The 18,864-nt window shown below is 39.6% G+C and overlaps 2 protein-coding genes across 2 annotated transcripts in view; one reads left to right on the top strand and one right to left on the bottom strand.

Moving 5' to 3' along the window:
- Nucleotides 1–8,491, bottom strand: part of eva1aa (eva-1 homolog A, regulator of programmed cell death a) — an 86,521-nt gene extending 78,030 nt beyond the window's left edge. The window contains exon 1 of the mRNA XM_074615165.1: nt 8,182–8,491. Coding sequence (XP_074471266.1) covers nt 8,182–8,290 — 109 coding nt within the window. The 5' untranslated portion in view covers nt 8,291–8,491. The remainder of the gene's footprint in view (nt 1–8,181) is intronic.
- A 2,070-nt stretch (nt 8,492–10,561) lies between these two features.
- mrpl19 (mitochondrial ribosomal protein L19) lies at nt 10,562–14,507 on the top strand. The gene is made up of 6 exons (XM_074615167.1): nt 10,562–10,670; nt 10,859–10,967; nt 12,446–12,564; nt 13,440–13,574; nt 13,714–13,895; nt 13,991–14,507. Exons 1-6 carry the CDS (start codon nt 10,592–10,594, stop codon nt 14,210–14,212), a joined length of 846 nt encoding a protein of 281 aa, XP_074471268.1. The 5' UTR covers nt 10,562–10,591; the 3' UTR covers nt 14,213–14,507.
- Nucleotides 14,508–18,864: the final 4,357 nt, after the last annotated feature.

Here is an 18,864-nt window from a genome sequence, read left to right as displayed (position 1 = left end):
AAACCAAAGAGATCACTAAGATATAACTGATGAGCATTATTTGTATTATTAGACTGTAAGTTGAACATGTTAGGAATAATAAACAGGTAGAAAATGGATGAAAATTGTTATTATCGGGGGATAGTAACTGAGTGGGCACTAAAGCCTGTTTTATGCTTGCCGTAGTGTCCCCGGCACAAGGGTGCACGAGCCAAAAATGACATCATCACGTATTGTGTGTAAAGCACGAAGGCTCAGCAAGTAGTCGCAGTGCTTGGTCGTGCACCTCTGAATTTTAGTAACTATGAACACGGGGCTTTTCAGACATGACTGCCACAATAAGATAAAAGCAAATAACTTAAATTAAGAAGTAAAATAATGAATTAGAAAGTTCGTTTTTAAATGCTTTAAAAGCAGGAGATCTTAGAAATCTACATTTGAGTAGATACTTTGCCAGCTGAATCAAATTGTTTACAGGATAATAAACCTTTTCAACCTTCATTTTATTATAGTACATGTAATACGTTCTTTACAGGGATTGTATAAAGGCGATGAAGTATGTCCATGAAATATGAGTCAATTACAATTCCTCAGTGGCATTGATGAGGTAGGTTTATGGTGTTTTGCCACCAGTAACACCATGGACGTATGAAGAAAACACAGGGTAACACTCGCTGACTTCTTGCTTCTTCACAGAATATTTTGTTTGTATGCCCTCTGGCGTTTCGGAGAATACGAATACGAATAACACGTTGAGGATAAACGCCATCTGTGGAGGCCCGCGCCACGGTGCCTCAAGCGAGTATAAACAGGGCTTGAGTGTCACTCACTACACATAGTAGGAGACGAGCACAACACACCTCTGTTTTGACACCGTTTTCAGGCGGTCTTGGAACGGTTGTTTGGTCCACAACTGTTTTCACAGCAGCTCAAAACAGAAAAAATCTTTTTCTGCAATAAACTTTCTGCCATCTACCACTGTGAGATTTAAAATCAACACTCTGAAAGAACAAAATATCCTCCCAATGAAGCTCCGTGAAACAGCACAGAATGATATGTCATTGATATATAACACAGTGGAAATGCTCAAAGACTAAACTTTCATTGATTGTGAAACAGTTTCCCTGATGAGTGTGTTTCTGTGGTTTGGTACCAGGACATTACTCACATACCGGGACTTAATTTAGTGCAATAATTCCCCAACAGCAGCCAAATCGTTTATTCAGCATTACCTCAGTCAGGATGTGCTCTCTTCCCACACACAACTTGGCAGCGGGACAAAATCGTATTTTGATTAGTTAATATGGCTCATATGCCGGGACTTGACTCAGTTGACACAAAGCTCGCCTTTAAGGCTATACGTCTACTTTGAACACATTTTCACATTAATCTTGTCGACACATTTTGTATTCAAAGTTTCGTCCTTTTGTTCGGGGATTTCCTTCAGAGCACTGCTGTTGCAGAAAAAAAAAAAAAAAAGCAGATAAGAAAATTAATTTTCAAGTGTAACATACTTCAATAATTCACTTTTTAATCAGTGCAGCTATGACTTTAACGCGTCCGTGCTTATTGCAGTGTGAGGTGAGGTGGGATCGTTTAGTTTCCTCATGCTGAATGGGAGCGGAGGGGAAGAGTTGTTTCCTGTTGTAAACACCCATCTCTCATCACCAACGCCACGCTGTAGCTTGATGTGTGTGTTTGTTTATGTACTTATTGTATCCAGGAGGAGGAACTTACACAGTAGGTCATGTCTTTCATCGCTATCATGTTGTGCCAGACTTCCGCTTTGAATTACACACATACACACACAAACACTGTATAACAACCACTGTGCATCAGGAGCACACACATCGAGTACTTATCTACATTACATGCACCGAAAAGCTCTTTAGTTTCCCTTTGCAAGAGGAGTTTTGTTAGTATCAAACTTTAAAGATGGGATTTACACTTCTCTATATAACCAGCAACTCTTAGCTATCAATGCTACATGTCCCACAACACGCACAGATAAATGGCTGATATGATGTTTCAAGTTTAAAGTACAAGTTTAATGTCAATCTCCGAGTTGTAGATCTTAACTGTTAAGTTATCTATAAGCAAAACACCTAAATGAATTTAATACGGGATTTGAGAGGATTTAGATTCGATAAGCGGATTCAAAACCAGTTTCAGATTTGATAAAACGTTATCCAACACCGAACAAATCCTTCTGCAAAGTGTCTCCTGCATGCCAGCTCTTTCTTATTCCCGGGGCAACGCTTTGTCATAGCCGTCAGCATGTGATGTCAACGCACAAGGCACCCTTTAGCACCTGTATGAGACGCACCGGGCTTTCAATTAAATACAATCTAAACCCATCTGCGTCAATATTAAACACTCAGGGAAAGTGCTGTGGTGACGTAGTTTAAAGAGCGAAAAAACACACACAGGGCGTGCGGGAGGGGAAGTGGATGGGCCCAACAAACACAAGTCTTCTTTCAGACCGCTGTTCGAGTCTTAGTGTCATGTTTCACTTTCACGTTACAATCAGCTCATTCATGTCCCATGTCGACAACGCTAAGTTTCATTTTCACTTTACAAATGTAGTGATTTTAAGCCAAACCATGATGTTTTTTCCTAAACCTAACTAAGTGGTTTTGTTGCCTAAACCTAAGCAAGTGGTTTTGTTTGAATTCACGACGTTAAGCATGTGTTTACTGCGACTGTAAAGTGACACCAAGGGGTCTGACAAAGCGCCAGTATGTGATGAGAACGCGTCCTGACTCCTGTCTATAATGGATTTAACAAATAAATCAATAGAGGTTTATAGTTCAAACATTTCTTGTGTGGTGCTTCAAGCATGTTATATAAATCAATACATGATATAAAAGAGTTCCCTCCCTCGTTGACACCCAACAACTCTCTGTGTGTTTTGATATCATCATGCAATGACTCAAAATTTCTTGACACTTCTTCTCTCCTTTGGGAACCTCGTTCACACACAGAGAGAACTCTTTGAATAGCAGCAACACCCCCTCTCTATTCAGCCGGAGAGAAAAGCAGCCTTATGCCAGGCCCTCGCCATCCGCCTCGCCGCCTGCCTCCACCGCAGTAGACAAAACAAGTGGGAGGCAGGATTTGTTTAGACAGAGCTCACCTGGCGCACACAGACACAGAAACAGTGATCAGGCAAGCCCCAGGGAGGAGTAGAGGCAGCGAGGAGGAGGAGGAGGAGGTGGTGGTGGTGGAGGAAGGCAGGGGAGCTGATGAGTGGGGGGAAGGGAAGGAGAGCTGTGCTACCCTTATCCAGGACCACTCAAAAATCAGAGCGGATTAAGATTTGAGGGGCCTGGAGTAGCGTTAGGGGTAGCCTAATCCAGGACTAGGACATGGGGTAATACAGCATAGGTGGATTTGTGTGTCTCCGTGTGTGTGTGTTGGCTGCAGTGTCAGTCAGTTTAAAGCGCCTGCTACCCATAGTGAAGCAATCAGCTGATCTGTCAACTAGGAAGGATCCAGCTCCCCACTCTTTTTACATCACAAGATCAGGCATCCATAAATCTATTTCATTGGTACATTGGGTGTCATGCAGCAACATTCTGTTAAATTTATCGTATATTTTCTCTGGCACATGCCCAATAAAAGCCTGCAAGTAGAAGAAGAACTTCAGCAGTAGTGAAATTAAGTTACTGTTACTTTAACTTAAACAAAGTAAACATGATTTTCCAGAGCGTCAGTACTGGTGTTACTGGAAAATCAAAAAGCATCAAAGAGCAGTATGTAAGCCACGCAATACCAATGTCTTAATTGGGTACAATGGATCAATAGTGTTTATTATTTATTGCACAAATTTAATAATCCAATCATTATAATTACTCTTAATCATATAATAATCTAAATTTCATTATATAATCATGTTTTTTTATGTTCCTCAAATTTAAAAGATATGTTTCCTTGTGTTGGACAAACAACTAGTGGACTGTGAAAACAAGATGTTTTTTTCTTATCTTGTAATTGTACTCTTACCTAAGAGAAGAGCAAAAACAAGAAAACATCGATGAATCCCAGAAATCACTGGGTACTAACAAAATAAGAACAAATCGTGGATATGAACAAAAAGAAGAAGAAATTTGTAGGGCTAAACCTAATTATTATTTTCATTATTTTTTCTATAAAAAGGTCAAGAATTTGTTAAAAACATTCATCACAATTTCCCAGAGTCAAAAGGGACATATTCATGTTTCTTGTTTTGTCCAACCAACAGTATAAAAACCAAAACTACTCAGTTTGCTATAATTTCAGACAAAGAAATGTAGCTAATCAATTGATCAATACTTTTTCCTATCAAGCTTTCTGCATGTATAAATCCAGAAAACTACAGCATCTACATCTTTAGAGCTGGCCATTAGTAAACATGGGAACACAGATATGGTTGCGGAAGCTCTGACCAAGGACCATGAAATCACTTGACAGCTAATGGAAGAAACCACTTCTAAAGAATGATGTTGTTTATTCAGATTGTAAAGATTTTCACTGTAGAATAAAGAAAAAGTGTAAGTGATCATCATAATTAGGCCCTCAATGACCTACAGTATAAACTGAAGTGTGTTTTAATTGTTCAAATCGTTTCATCAAACAGAAGAAAATCAGGAGAACTAAATGCAAAACATCAATACTGATCAAATCTAACGGATCCCACACTACTTCACTCTGAAGTTATCCAAACATCTTCTGAACTGAATTTAAATTCATGACCTAAAAACGCGCTGTTGTGTTGACTTTCTCTCTACCTTCCCCGACAGTGGTCAACACGTGTGATGAGGTTCGACAGCGGGGAACAAAGAGCAAGATGGATGATAACTCCCCCTAACCACACACTCACAGTTACTATGGGCTGACCTCAGTTGACCCCTTGGCCCCTCAACAGCCTCACATCCCATTGACTGGGGTTAAATAGGGTTTTGCCTACAGGGGTTTTACGACAGAGAAAGAGAAGAAAAGTCGCTTCACTGTAACCCCTTTGGCAGCGTCATATAGTTTGTCTGGTAACAACGGATTCTCAAATGTTCTACGGTTCAAAGAAACATACAATACTGTGTTTGTTCTGTAAGGAGCTCACAGTGGAAAGGTCCAGTTGAAGCAAATGCTAGATTCCTGTTATTGTTTTGGCCTTTTTCCAAACAGTCCGGCATTCATCGCTTCCCTTTACCTTCACACCTATGTGTTGACAAAAATGACAACCTGTTTTCTGTCAGCTGATAACGGCGGCCCATCCATAGGAGACAGAAAAGCAGAAACACCCAGCGCTTACGGGAGCACTACCTCTGATATTGAGACAGATATGAGATAAGTGTAGGGCTGCAACTACAGATTATTTTCATTATCGATTAATCCACAGATTATTTGTCTGTAAAATGTCAAAAAGTAGTGAAAATATCACCTTAAAAAGACTAATTGTCCACCCAAACTTTCAATTTACTATCAGCTGAAACAAAGAAAAGCAGCAGATCCTCACAACTTAGAAACTGGCACTTTTAATCATAAAATGATGTTAACGATTTATCAATTATCAAAACAGTTGCCAGTCCACTTCTAAATTAATCAACTGATCCTTTTAGCTCTATTTTTTGTGTTAAAACATGTAGATACTGTCCAGATTGAATGATCAACGATCCCATATCATCGATACGAAGTGAAAACATCGATACTGGGATCGGTATTGGGATGAAACTCGTGATTTAGTCTAGTGTTTGTGCTGAAGTGAGGTCTGTATTTGCACAAAAAGGCAAAGAAGTGTGACAGTCATTCCTGGTAATGGATGGTTTGCTTGCTAGCTACTACATCACAAGCTTGTCACGTGAGGAAACCTGAGAAAATACATACAGGAGAGGAGACGATATGGTTATTTACTACAAATTTTCGGTTAAAAAAACAACAACAAAAAAAAAACATGAACAACGTAGTATCAATAACTCGTAAAACACTGAGCATTAATTAGCCAGCTAGATAAGTTCAGCCCGGGGGTTGTGAAGTGTTGCTCGGCTCACTCCTCACCTCTAATTAGCCGCTGAAGCAGCTGGATAATAGAAGATGATAACACCCTCCAACATACAGTAGTTTGTTTCCATGATGAAATATGAAACTGTCATTACCACACCAGTTGTCAACAAACGGTGTGAACGCAACACACAGAGAGGCATGAAGTACAAATAGCATCATCTTTTACTGCCATACACATTCCTTTGGAAATCAACAGTTGGCTGAATTCACCAGATTTGTCCACCATCACTGACACACAGGTCTGAGTGACAGATGTTAGATCTTCTGTCACACTTCTGGCAGCACCTGTCAATCAAAGCCCTCCTCTTCGTCTCCAGGGAGACTCCAGCTGGTCAAGAATGTGAGGCCTGAAGGATTTCTTTGTCCACTGAAGGTATTCTCTGAGTCCCCTTTCTCACTTCATTCATGCTTGGTCAGCATTTCTGTAAAAGCATGCTGCACAGAGTCCCTGAAGGGCAAACTAAAATGACATCTGAGGACCCATCAAAACTGATCTCAGGTCCATGTAAACCAAAAAAAAAGATCCCCAAATGACAGCAACTGTCCCTACGGAGCAAAGTTATCAATGAACCACTGAAAAGTCCACAAAGAAATGTTGCACCAAAGCTGACATTTCAACAAATTAACTCCTGCCTCTGACACACACACACACACACGACATTTGCATAATCGTGTCAAAGCCGGGGGTATTGATAAAACCTGCTCCAACCAGCAGAAATCTGGAATCAGCCGCTCTAATAGTTTCCCCCCTTCTTGCTTAATTAACCACCATTTGATCTCCTCAATCATTATGACACAACCAAACAAGCACTGGACCTTGTTAACAGCCTTCACTTGCAACGTGATCTTTAGCAGCTCATTAGGCTGCATCATACACACACAGAACAGAGGGGGCATGTTACATACATGTGCCTCTTTAGCACCTTTCTCCCCACAGTGTCAGCCTGCTCGTTTCCAACCATTAGACCCATTAGAGGCCAATTAACACCGACACAAAGCTCCCTTCCTGTTTTATGGCACTGTAAACAAAACCTGCAGGCTTGGCCCTGCAGCTCAGAGCAGCTCAATAGCCTTTAATGCAACAACTCATTAGTTTAGTAATACGCATGCCTTTTTCTTAGCACACATAAAAAGCCGTCACACTGGATTGCACATAAACCTGAAGTAATTGGCACTGATATGACTTCACCTTTCAAACGGATATGAAGCACACAAAACTGTAGTTCTCTGCAGCACTGCTTGGGTCTAGACAATATAGTCCCCATCTAGTGACACATTAACCACTTTTATCTCCCTTTAATGCAACAACTCATTAGTTTAGTAATACTCTGCCTTTTTCTTAGCACACATAAAAAGCCTGCAGAATCCGTCACACTGGATTGCACATAAACCTGAGGTAATTGGCCCTGATATGACTTCACCTTTCAGACGGATATGAAGCACACAAAACTGTAGTTCTCTGCAGCATCTAGACAATATAGTCCCCATCTAGTAACACATTAACCACATTTATCTCAATTGCATCCATGGGGATGTATGTGCTGCAGATATATGCTGCTGATAAACCAAGCCTTTATCCCTATACAGCACAGGTGGCTTCAGTAAAGGCTGTTTGTTTGAAGTTGCCTTATGTGGGTCAGAAATGGCCAAAAGATAAGCACAAAACACATTCAAATACCAGCTAAGAATACATTACTGAAGCAGCTGATCCATAGTCCAGTGTTGGTCATGTATGTTTTTTCTTTTTGTTCCTTTTCCCTGATGATGATGATGAGCCTTGAAGCTAAATGGTTGTGGAAAATGTGTATGAAGGTGACATGTATATATGTTGGAAAAGTTGTGTTGTATAATGTTTGTGAAACATACATTTGCAGCATGCTGCAGCACGCCACGTCCTGAGAAGAGGAGACTTTCATGCGATGCACAACACTGAAATCACTGCGTAAAGTTGTTTTTAAGAGTCGTGTTCAACAGTTTTAAAGCGTGCGTAATGACTTATCCCAGTTTCCTAGTGCGCAAACTTCTCATGCGTAAAAATAGGATGAGGCAACACGCAGGATAGAAACAAGTGCTGGTCATACCAGCATGCTTTTGCTTCTTTTTAAAGCTTGGAAAACAAGTTTTTTTTTACACAACTTTGAACACAACATGATTATTTCCAACCTGAGAAGTCCGAGGAGCCCTCGGTGAGATCGCAGAGGACGCTCAGACACGTTATTCCCAACAGGAGCGCACAACTGACGGCTGAGAGAGTCCCATCTGAGAAGAACATCCTTGAAGCCTCGAAGTTTGTGAGTCTCTGTGTAGCATTAGAAAGTCCAGCACCCACATTGGGTTCAGGTTCTACCAGAGATGTGTTGTGGTGCCATCGTGTCTCTTAGTCCTCCCTCCTCATCCTCCCACCACACTGACTGACTGACTGCAGTGCTCTGCTCTCTGGGAGCATTTCTAACTGCGTGTTGTGTTGTGTTGTGTTGTGGAGGGAGGCAGAGAGGCAGACCCACCTGGAGGACCATGCATGCATGGTCTCAAAGACCCTGAGTTCACTAGCACACACATGATGCCACTGTCCAATACTATAACACTCTCAAAGGGGCCATTTTGTCCCCAAATGAGTGTTTTTTCTAGTTCCTAAGTTTAGAACACAGTTTGTTTTTTAGCACAAGAAATATCTATTCAATTGTTTTTTATCTTATTATTTTTATTTAATTATTTTCATTTTTTTAAAATAGTATTTAGATGGTACTTCCTATTTTTTCTAGTTTCTAAATTTAGAGTTTGTTTTTTTTTTACCACCAGGAATATATATTTAATTTTTGTTTTATTTTATAATTTTATTTTTATAGTATTTAGGTCTTACTACCTATTTTTTCTAGTTCCTACGTTTTGTCCCCAAATGAGTAGCCTATACCTTTACTTTTAATAAGTATGTAGGCTACACGTTGTTGTTAATACTTTTTACATTTTTTTTAATTAAAATTATGGATTCAGGATTTCTCCTCCTAATGAGGTATATGTATAGTGTGGTATTGGGAATTTTAATACCAATACTGTACTTCTTACACCACTATTCAATTTGTGTATGGAATAAATGTAAAAGCTGACTGGAGTCATCCATAAATGCAGAAATAAAATGCATAAATTTTACTCTCTCTGGGTTGATGATAACATGAAGCCTACATTATAAGTGCAATCATTATAAATACATAATATCTGTAAAGACAATAAGGTAGGTATTTGGTATATTTTGGCTGTATAATTTAATTGAATTATTTTATTGAATTATTTTAAGTTTTAAATAGTATTTAGGTCCTACATCCTATTTTTTCTAGTTCCCAAGTTTAGAACAGTTAGTTTGTTTGAATTTTAGCACAAGGAATATCTATTTAATTATTTCTTTTAAATTATTTTTATGTTATTATTTTCATTTTTTAAATAGTATTTAGATGGCACTTCCTATTTTTTTTAGTTTCTAAGTTTCAAGCACAGTTTGTTTTTTCTTTAGCACAAGGAATATATATTTATTTTTTTATAGTATTTAGGTGCTACTTCCCATTTTTTCTAGTTCATACATTTAGAACACAGTTTGTTTGTTTGTTTGTATTTTAGCACAAGGAATATCTATTCAATTATTTTTATTTGAATTATTTTTATTTATTTATTTTCATTTTTTAAATAGTATTTAGATGGCACTTCCTATTTTTTCTAGTTCCTAAGTTTAGAGCACAGTTTGTTTGGTTTTTTTTAGCACAAGGAATATGAACATATTTATTTTTTATTTTATTATTATTTTGTTATAGTATTTAGGTGCTACTACCTATTTTTTCTAGTTCCTAAGTTTAGAACACAGTATTTTTTGTTTGTATTTTAGCACAAGGAATATCTATACAATTATTTTTATTTGAATTATTTGTATTTTATTAGTTTCATTTTTTAAATAGTATTGAGATGGCACTTCCTATTTTTTCTAGTTTCTAAGTTTCGAGCACAGTTTGTTTTTTTGTTTTTTTAGCACAAGGAATATATATTTAATTTTTTTAATTTTATTATTATTTTTCGTAAAGTATTAAGGTGCTACCTCCCATTTGTTCTAGTTCATAAGTTTAGTGCACAGTTTTTATTATTTATTTATTTAATTATTTTTTTTAGCACAAGGAATATTTATTTATTTATTTTTATAGTATTTAGGTGCTACTTCCTATTCCTTCTAGTTCATAAGTTTAGGGCACAGTTTGTATTATTTATTTATTTCATTTATTTTTTTAGCACAAGGGAAATATACAAAACAAGACAGGGAATTAGTATACCAAAATGAATCAATCAACAATAGAGGTACCATTATAGTGAAAATCAAGAGAGAAAGAAGATATTTACAAATAAAATCAATCAATAGTTTAAAGCACAGTTGTGCACTTAAAGTAGAGGATCCAATGAGATTATATATAACCAATGAAACAGTTGCTCCATCTAGTGGACAATAGACGTTACTGCAGATTTGACCAAATCGCGTTTCACTGACATTTGTCCTCCACGGCCTCCATAGCAGCGCCCATGTGACAACAGAAGGTCAGACATGGCAGCCTGTGTGAAGGAGCTCCACAGATGTATGTTTTCTCTGAGATTATTACGAAACCTGCGGCTCCAAAATGAACGTAAGTACATTTAACAAGCTCCCCTTTCTCTGTCATACTTTATAATTTGCTGTCAGGCTTTTAATAGGTGTAGTATTTGTCATGTACATCCACAAATATGAGCTAATGTAGCTAACTGCTAGCCAGCTGTTTGACTACATAATAACCACTGACAGTCATCTAATGTGTTGTTTTCTTGTTGTTTCCAGGCTTCATCTCCACATCTCTGTGTCACAACAACGAGGAGCCACCAAAGTTCACCCCTCCATCTAAACCTGTCATCATAGATAAAACACAGACTGTGGCATCTCTGAGAAAGTAGGTTTCTTTATATTCAATCTGTTTGTTTATTTGTTTTGCACAATTTAAGACTATACAACATAACAGAAACATAAAAAAGAATAATATATAGTGCAGGAAGAGGCAAAAAATCCACTGGGCTTATCTGAAGCCTCCACCTATAGAGACACGATTAATATAAAGAAATAATATGACTACATAATAGTGATAACAAAACAATTAGGACAAGATGTATATATCTATATAGATATATATATATATCTATATCTATATAGATATAGATATATATAAAATAACAGTAACAATACAGTAAATATATCAAAAAAGAGGCTATTTTGGCATCATCTCACGGGCTTTTTGAGTGTCAGTTACGGTCTTTCTTTTACATTAACGGTACAACAAATATCTTTATGTATCTCTATAATTTAGTTTGAGTGGAAAATACAGTTTTTTTTTATCATTATGACAATTGATTTTAATCCAAATATTCTCATACATCTGTTGTCCAACGGGTGTCATTTTATTTTCAGTTGACTGTTGATAGAATCAGGTTTATTTGTGTATTTGTTTATTTGTTTTGCACAATTTAAGACTATACAACATAACAAAAAATATAAATGAATAATATACAGTGCAGGAAGAGGCAAAAAAAACACTGGGCTTATCTGAAGCCTCCACCTATAGAGACAAGATTAATATAAAGAAATAATATGACTACATAATAGTGATAACAAACAATTAGGACAAGATATATATAATAACAACAATTACAATAAATATATAAAAAAAGACAAGTGTGTGTGTTTGTGTGTTTTGCCTGGAAGTGTATGGTTAGTGTTTGTGAGGAGGATATTGATTTAAATATCTACAAAGACTAATGGGCAATCGTAACCAAACAACATTGTGAGTGGGAAAAATTTAAAAAAATGAAAAACAGATACATGTACAACATGGGGAAAAGCAATTACAAGACAGCAATTAAATGACCCTTTAAGCGACTTTTGAAACATTTGACAGATGAACAGTTTTTTGATAGAAAACTGACCTCTACTAGTGAGGAATTTAGGAGGATGAAAATCTAGAGATTGACGAGTTTAGTAAGAATGGACCTGAGAATTTGTTTTAAAATAGGTCTTGAACTGCTCAGGAATATTCCCACCAGAAAGAATCTTATAAATAAAAACACATATTTGAGAAATATTGATATCATAAATAGTAAGAATCTGGAGTTTCTGAAATAGAGGAGCAGAGGAGATGTGTGACTCTGATCGAGTTGCAATCCTCACAAAACGTTTTTGGAGAACTAAAATTTTATGATGGTTTGTAGGAAAAGTACTCGCCCCAACTATATTACAATATGAAAGATATGGATAAATTAGACTATAATAAAGAGTAAGGAGACAGTTTGTGGTGACAATCTCTCTCTGACACTCCCAGATGCACATATGCATACTGTATAAAGTGTGGTTTATAAACTGTTGTCTTTTCCCTCTCAGGTTTCTGAGCCCAGAGTTCATCCCTCCCAGACAGAGAACAAATCCTTTTAAGTTTTCCATTGAGAGGAAAGACATGATTAGCAGGAGGAAAGTGCTCAACATCCCCGAATTCTACGTAGGTAAGAAACCAGATTAATAACACAACAGGTACATGTTGAGGTAAATGGACTTGCATTTATATAGCGCTTTTCTAGTCTAACGACCACTCAAAACGCTTTACACTACATGTCAGCATTCACCTATTCACACACACATTCATACACTGATGGCAGCGGCTGCCATGCAAGGTGCCAACTTTGCACATCAGGATCTAAATACTCATTCACACACCGATGGCTATGCCTTTGGGAGCAATTTGGGGTTAAATGTTTTGCTCAAGGACACATCAACATGTGACCGGAGCAGCCGGGGATCGAACCACCAACCTTCCGATTGGTGGAACCTGCTTTACCCTCTAAGCCACAGTCACAGGTGTAAGATTACCAAAACTCAAAACGATTGGATTTCTCTCTTCCTCAAATCTGCAGAAGGTCATTGAAACTTCATAATTAAATTATTGCAATTAGATCCAATTCTGGTCTTCAGAGCCGGAGTCTCTGCTGTACTCTGCTCCTCTGCTCCTCTGCCTGCCTGCCTTCACTCGCACGCCGCGCTCGTTTTCGCTATTTCGCTGCACTCTTACGTGCATGCGCGCACACTACACACTACACACTCACAGATTTTCGGTAACACTGGCTATCAGGCTGCAATCATGCTTCAAGACAGGAGGCCAGATTACCCCAATCCTTGCTACTGTCAATTTTAGAATAGATTTTAAGATTTCATTTCAAGGTTCACATCATCTGTGATTTGTTAACCCCATATGACACAAGCTGCAGGAGAAGTTTGAAAATATAAATTGCTTTTTTTGTTTTTTTTAAATATTATGCACAAAGTCTATTGTTTGTATTCTAATTTTAAATGGTGTAAAAAAAAATTTTTTTATTGCTTTAAGGGAGCATCCTGGCAGTGACCATGGCCGACCCTAACGCCAGCGGGAAAACAAACCGCTTTGTTGGCATCTGTACCCAGAGGGGTGGAAAGGGGCTGGGAGCCACATTTATCCTGAGGAACATCATTAATAACCAAGGTGAGGCTTATTTATATTCTGTGTTTAAGCACTGGTCTAATAAAAAGTCTACAGAAATGTTACACAGACTGTGTAATCAAGAAGTGAACCAGGTCTCCCTCAGGTAAAACATCTGTTTCTTCATGTGTGCGTGTGTCAGGCGTGGAGCTCTGCTACGAGCTCTACAGCCCCCGTATCCAGAAGATAGACGTGCTGAAGCTGGAGAAGAGGCTGGACGACAACCTGATGTATCTGAGAGACGCTCTGACTGAGTACAGCACCGTGGACCCGGACATGAAGCCTGTGCCCTTCTCCCCCACCGGAGAGGTGCCTGTCAACAAGGTGAGAGAGCTTCAAGATGGAAACCTGATTTATAACAAAGAGCAGGATTAAATGGGGCTTCTCACAAACTCATCTCATTTCTGTTTTATCACCAGTTGAAGGTAAAGATGCGCCCAAAGCCGTGGTCCAAACGCTGGGAACGACCAAAGTTCAACGTCCAGGGCATCCGCTTCGACCTGTCGCTGACCCCGGAGCAGATGGAGCACGCCCAGAAGTGGGCGGAGCCGTGGCGGGAGTACGACATGCTGAAGGAGTACGACACGACCGAACTGGAGGAGAAGATCTTCAGAGAGGTCCAGCAGGAGATGAGCAAGTGAGGAAGATCCTCCTGAAAACGCTCTTCAGTTTTACCATCAACAGACTTTTTCAGGAGTGGGGGAAAAGACTGGAATATGAGGTTTTGCTCTGCTGGATTAAGTTAATCTACATGGATTACTACGGCCACACCAGTGTATATATGGAGCAGCCAATATGGAAACTGGTGTTGTAGTCTGAGGAGTCATGTCTTCTTTTTGTCTTGTCGGTCTTCTGTACAGTATATGCGTTTGTCGCTGGCCTTAGTTACGACATCAGTAAGTGTTTTCTATAATAAAAGCTATTAAACATGACAAATGCTTTTAGTTGTTTGGTCTATAGAATGTCAGAAAATTGTGAAAATATGTTGATCAGTGTTTCCTAAAGCCCAAGATGACGTCCTCAAATGTCTTGTTTTGTCCACAACTCAAAGATATTCAGTTTACTGTCATAGAGGAGTAAAGAAACCAGAAAATATTCACATTTAAGAAGCTGAAATCTTTTTTTTTGTCTTAAAAAATGACTCAAACTGATTAATCTATTATCAAAATAGTTGCCGATTAATTTAATAGTTGACAACTAATCGATTAATCGTTGCATCTCTATATACAAGTTTGTGTTTCTGTGTTATTGTCAGGTTTTTGTTGGCTGTTAGACTAGTTGCTGTAGTTGCTATGGAGTAATGGAGACACTAGGTGGTGCTATTCTTCTATATATATGCTTCATCCATCAGCAGTTGCATAACCAAGGAAGCCTTTGTTGTGTCCTACAGTGTTTTGATGGAAACGCTGCCATGCTAAATAAACAGTTTATTATTCCGGTTAAACAAATAAAGAGGAAGTTGTTCCCCAAAAAACGCAGGTTTACTGATTTATCTGGCGTAAAACCTGAACAAAAAAAGTATTTTTATATTCTCCTGTTCCAGATTTGAGAGGTTTCTGGGTTTAAATTAGTAAAGATTTCCAAATAAATCTGTAAACCTGCCTGTTGGATCAGGCCCCTGCACTTTGAAAAACAACCCTGGTATTCAGGGACCATAACACCAAGGACACCCGGTAGTGTTTTACTGTTGTGGATGGAAAATTGTGGTGCTGTGATGGTATGTTAGCGCGTCAGTTGGGTAGCATAAAAACACTTGGACTCCTTATGTTATGTCTGCTCTCCGTGAATGTGTGTGTGTGTGTGTGTGTGTGTGTGTGTATAAACATGCCGAAACGACTCCCTGCACTCTAATTTCTCCATATTACAGGATGAGACGCGGAGAAAATGGTCTTTAATACAGGAGTAGCAGATGTTTACTGGGCTCATTATGGACCACACAGATTTCCTGTGTGGAGATACACGGGGAGTAAAGAGGGCGATTATTCCTGCTACTTTGGAGGTGACGGAATGGGAGAAATGCAGTTGAGAGCGTCGACATACAGCAGTTCACGTTATTGGGAAGAGTTAATACTTCGCTGATTATTTTAACCAAATCTGCACCTGTTGAGCAACTGTTTCTCAGCCTCACTTCCATTGTTGACTCTCCACCTAATTTACCCAATCAGACCTGACCTGCAGCAAAGAAAACCATCTGCTTCTGTGTACAGTAGAGCGAGAGCCCATCCTGCACATTGTCATTACACTGCCCACTGAACCAGCTGGCCCTTTCACCTTTCCATTTGTTTTTTAACTCTGTTTGGGACTGATTGATGCTCACATGTGGAGGCGGTAACAGCGATGTTTAGAGTCTCTAGAAGCATTCCACGGCGACACCACTGGACTGGTAAACCAGTTTAAACCACAAAAGTTACTCAGTCTGAGTTACTGCTTCAACGAAACTTCCTGCCTCTCTGTGTGTGTGTGTGTGTGTGTGTGTGTGTGTGTGTGTGTGTGTGTATACACTTCAGGGTTGTGATCTCAACTGTATGTGCCTCCCATGCCCTCAGGTTGACTTCCCTGCACCTGGAGTGAAGTTAAAGCCCCCTGGCTGGGAATGGAGATCAAACACCAGCTCTCTCTCGCACACGCGCACACACACACACACACAGAGCGACTTGCAGACAGGCTATCATATCAGCCTTCACAGACAGACACCTCAAACAGTGCCAACTGTAAACGTCTGGGACCGCCTGTCTGTCAATCCTCGCGCCGAAACGAGATATGCTCCGTTTACGGATGCCGTGGAATCGGAGGTGGGACGTGCAGGTTCGAGGATCCCACCCCTCGGTAACTGTAAAGCATGGTGGGCTGATGATAGACAGTGCCACACTACTATGAAGGTCAGTGCAGGAATGCAGGGAGGGACACACTCCTCTAATCTGTCTTCCTCCCCTTCGACGGTGCTCCCATGACCTTCATCTCGCTCTCTCTCGGAGCTTTGAGAAGGAGCCAGGTTGATGAATCGGAGAGGATGTGATACGGGGTGTGAAGACACTCCCACAGGTTGAGATTTTGGGTTTTACACTAAATGTAGTTTCACCCTCTCAAACCCTTCAGTGCGTTGCTCTCTTTACATCTTTGTCACTGTGTGATTTCTTACTCTCCTGTCTGTCGGTTTTGGGGAAATTAGTTTCACTCTCTGTGTCTCTGCCTGCGAGTGTGAACTGAGTTTGAGCCGTCTGTGTGTATGACAAGTGCAACGGGATACTAGGCCACCCATAGGCCCCAGGTAAATTACACCCTGTCACTGTGTGTGTGTGTGTGTGTGTACGGAGGCCACCCGTAGTCCTAGGTAAATTACACACTTGAGTTTCACCATATGTTTCCAGTGAAACGACACGACCGTCTGCTCCTCTCCCGACCGTCCCGTGGGCCTGACGGGGGCTCCTGCTGCCATCACTCTCTCTTTGTTACGCGCTCACACAGGCGAGCCGACGGTGCGACAGCTGTTAGGAAACATTACATTGCGAGCAGCTGATGGCCTGAAGTCCAACAGGCACATATCACAGTCGTTTTAATAATGTGATCCAGCGTGGAGTGGGTCTGGCAGCGCTTGCCAGGGTCAGGGGATCATTTCCAGTTGGGGCCAAGCATGCGAAAAATGTGAGGATAAAAGTGTCGATCGAAGACGGCATATGTTCACGTATGTCCATAGGACAAAGGATGACTGGACAAGACAGGACTGGGGTCAACTTAGAAGAGTACTCCAGCAATTTAGTTGCACTTCCACAAAGTTAAGAGACAAAGAGAAGAAAGAGATTACAACCAATGCAGAAAATAATAAAATAATAATCCAAAAATAATGGATCCTATACCTTCTCTCTCTCACTTTGTAACGCAGGCTTCCGGTTGAAATGTTTGTAGTCTTAAACTCAAGTCGAGATACAGGAGTGATGTCACTTGAGTAATTTTCTCAGACTTTACAAAGCTCCTCCAGAACCAACAGAAGACATGATACAACTGTTTTTACTGGTTGTGTGGTGCTCCCTGTGACCAATACATAGACCCTGATATGTAAAATTGGTGGCGTTCCCCTTTAATTTAGAAAACTATATTATTCAAGATATACTTTCTAGATTCTCTGCATGGGAACCTTTTAAACTAAAGTGAATGTTTTACGTTTTTAAATATGACTTCCTCATTTGGGGGGAATAAGTGGATTATCCCCAATTTAAAAGAATAAGTCTGGTGATATTCTATATTTTTCTTATTGTCAATAAATCCCACAAAAAGACCAAAACCAACAATGAATTTATCCTAACAAGCAGTGTTGTAGTCAAGACCACATAAACCGAGGCCAAGTCATTACCAAGACCAGAGTGAATCAAGACCAAGACTTTGAGGGGTTGAGACCAAGTCATGACCAAGACCAAGGCAGGATGAGACAGAGTCGAGACCAAGACCAAAACCAAGGCAGGATGAGACAGAGTAAAGACCAAGACCAAGGCAGGATGAGACAGAGTTGAGACCAAGACCAAGGCAGGATGAGACAGCGTCAAGACCAAGACCAAGGCAGGATGAGACACAGTCAAGACCAAGACCAAGGCAGGATGAGACAGAGTTAAGACCAAGACCAAAGCAGGATGAGACAGAGTAAAGAGCAAGAACAAGGCAGGATGAGACAGAGTTAAGACCAAGACTAGACCAGCACGAGTCCCACACTGCATGACACACTTACAAAAATAAAATGTGGAACATGCAAACCACAGACACTCCTCAAATTGATCTAAAAGATCCACTTTACGACAAAAAGCACCTACAGTAAAATGATAATTCCTCTTCATTCACCTCTTTTAATGCCATATATTGAAATAAAATCCCATGCAGTCTCGAGACCAAGACAGATCCCGAGTACTACTAACTATCCAACACTGCTAACAAGTATTGCCTGTGTAGCCAAAGTGATCTGGGACTTATTCCTGTGTGCCGCAGAGCTTTATCGTTGTGCAAAACACATCAACGAGCCACGCTGGGTGACATGTTCCTTCATTACGATGCATATGTTTTGCCAATTTTGAGTCAAACCCACACACACACCATCCTGCTGCTGGAAATAATCACTAGAGCACCAAATGTGTATTAATCTGCAGCTAAAAATAGTCCTAAACAAATGAGTAATGGTTACTAAAAGCTACAGTGCAGTCAGTTTTAGAGGTTCCTTTGGCAGAGCAGCAGGATAAGTCACAAGATGAATGGAATCGTAATCAGTTTGAAGTCACGATTACGTGCACCATCATTGCTGTGTATTACCTAA

The sequence above is a fragment of the Sebastes fasciatus genome, chromosome 18 (genome assembly GCF_043250625.1).
Source record: "Sebastes fasciatus isolate fSebFas1 chromosome 18, fSebFas1.pri, whole genome shotgun sequence".
Lineage (NCBI taxonomy): Eukaryota > Metazoa > Chordata > Actinopteri > Perciformes > Sebastidae > Sebastes > Sebastes fasciatus.
The sequence above is the reverse complement of the archived record's forward strand: the minus strand, read 5'-3'. Positions and strand labels throughout refer to the sequence as shown.

Excerpts from the sequence above, each read along its gene's own strand:
- mrpl19 (XM_074615167.1), top strand. The coding sequence starts at position 10,592 with ATGGCAGCCTGTGTGAAGGAGCTCCACAGATGTATGTTTTCTCTGAGA. Across the intron at positions 10,968-12,445 it reads ACTGTGGCATCTCTGAGAAA|GTTTCTGAGCCCAGAGTTCA; the intron begins GTAGGTTTCTTT and ends TTTCCCTCTCAG. Across the intron at positions 13,575-13,713 it reads GAACATCATTAATAACCAAG|GCGTGGAGCTCTGCTACGAG; the intron begins GTGAGGCTTATT and ends TGCGTGTGTCAG.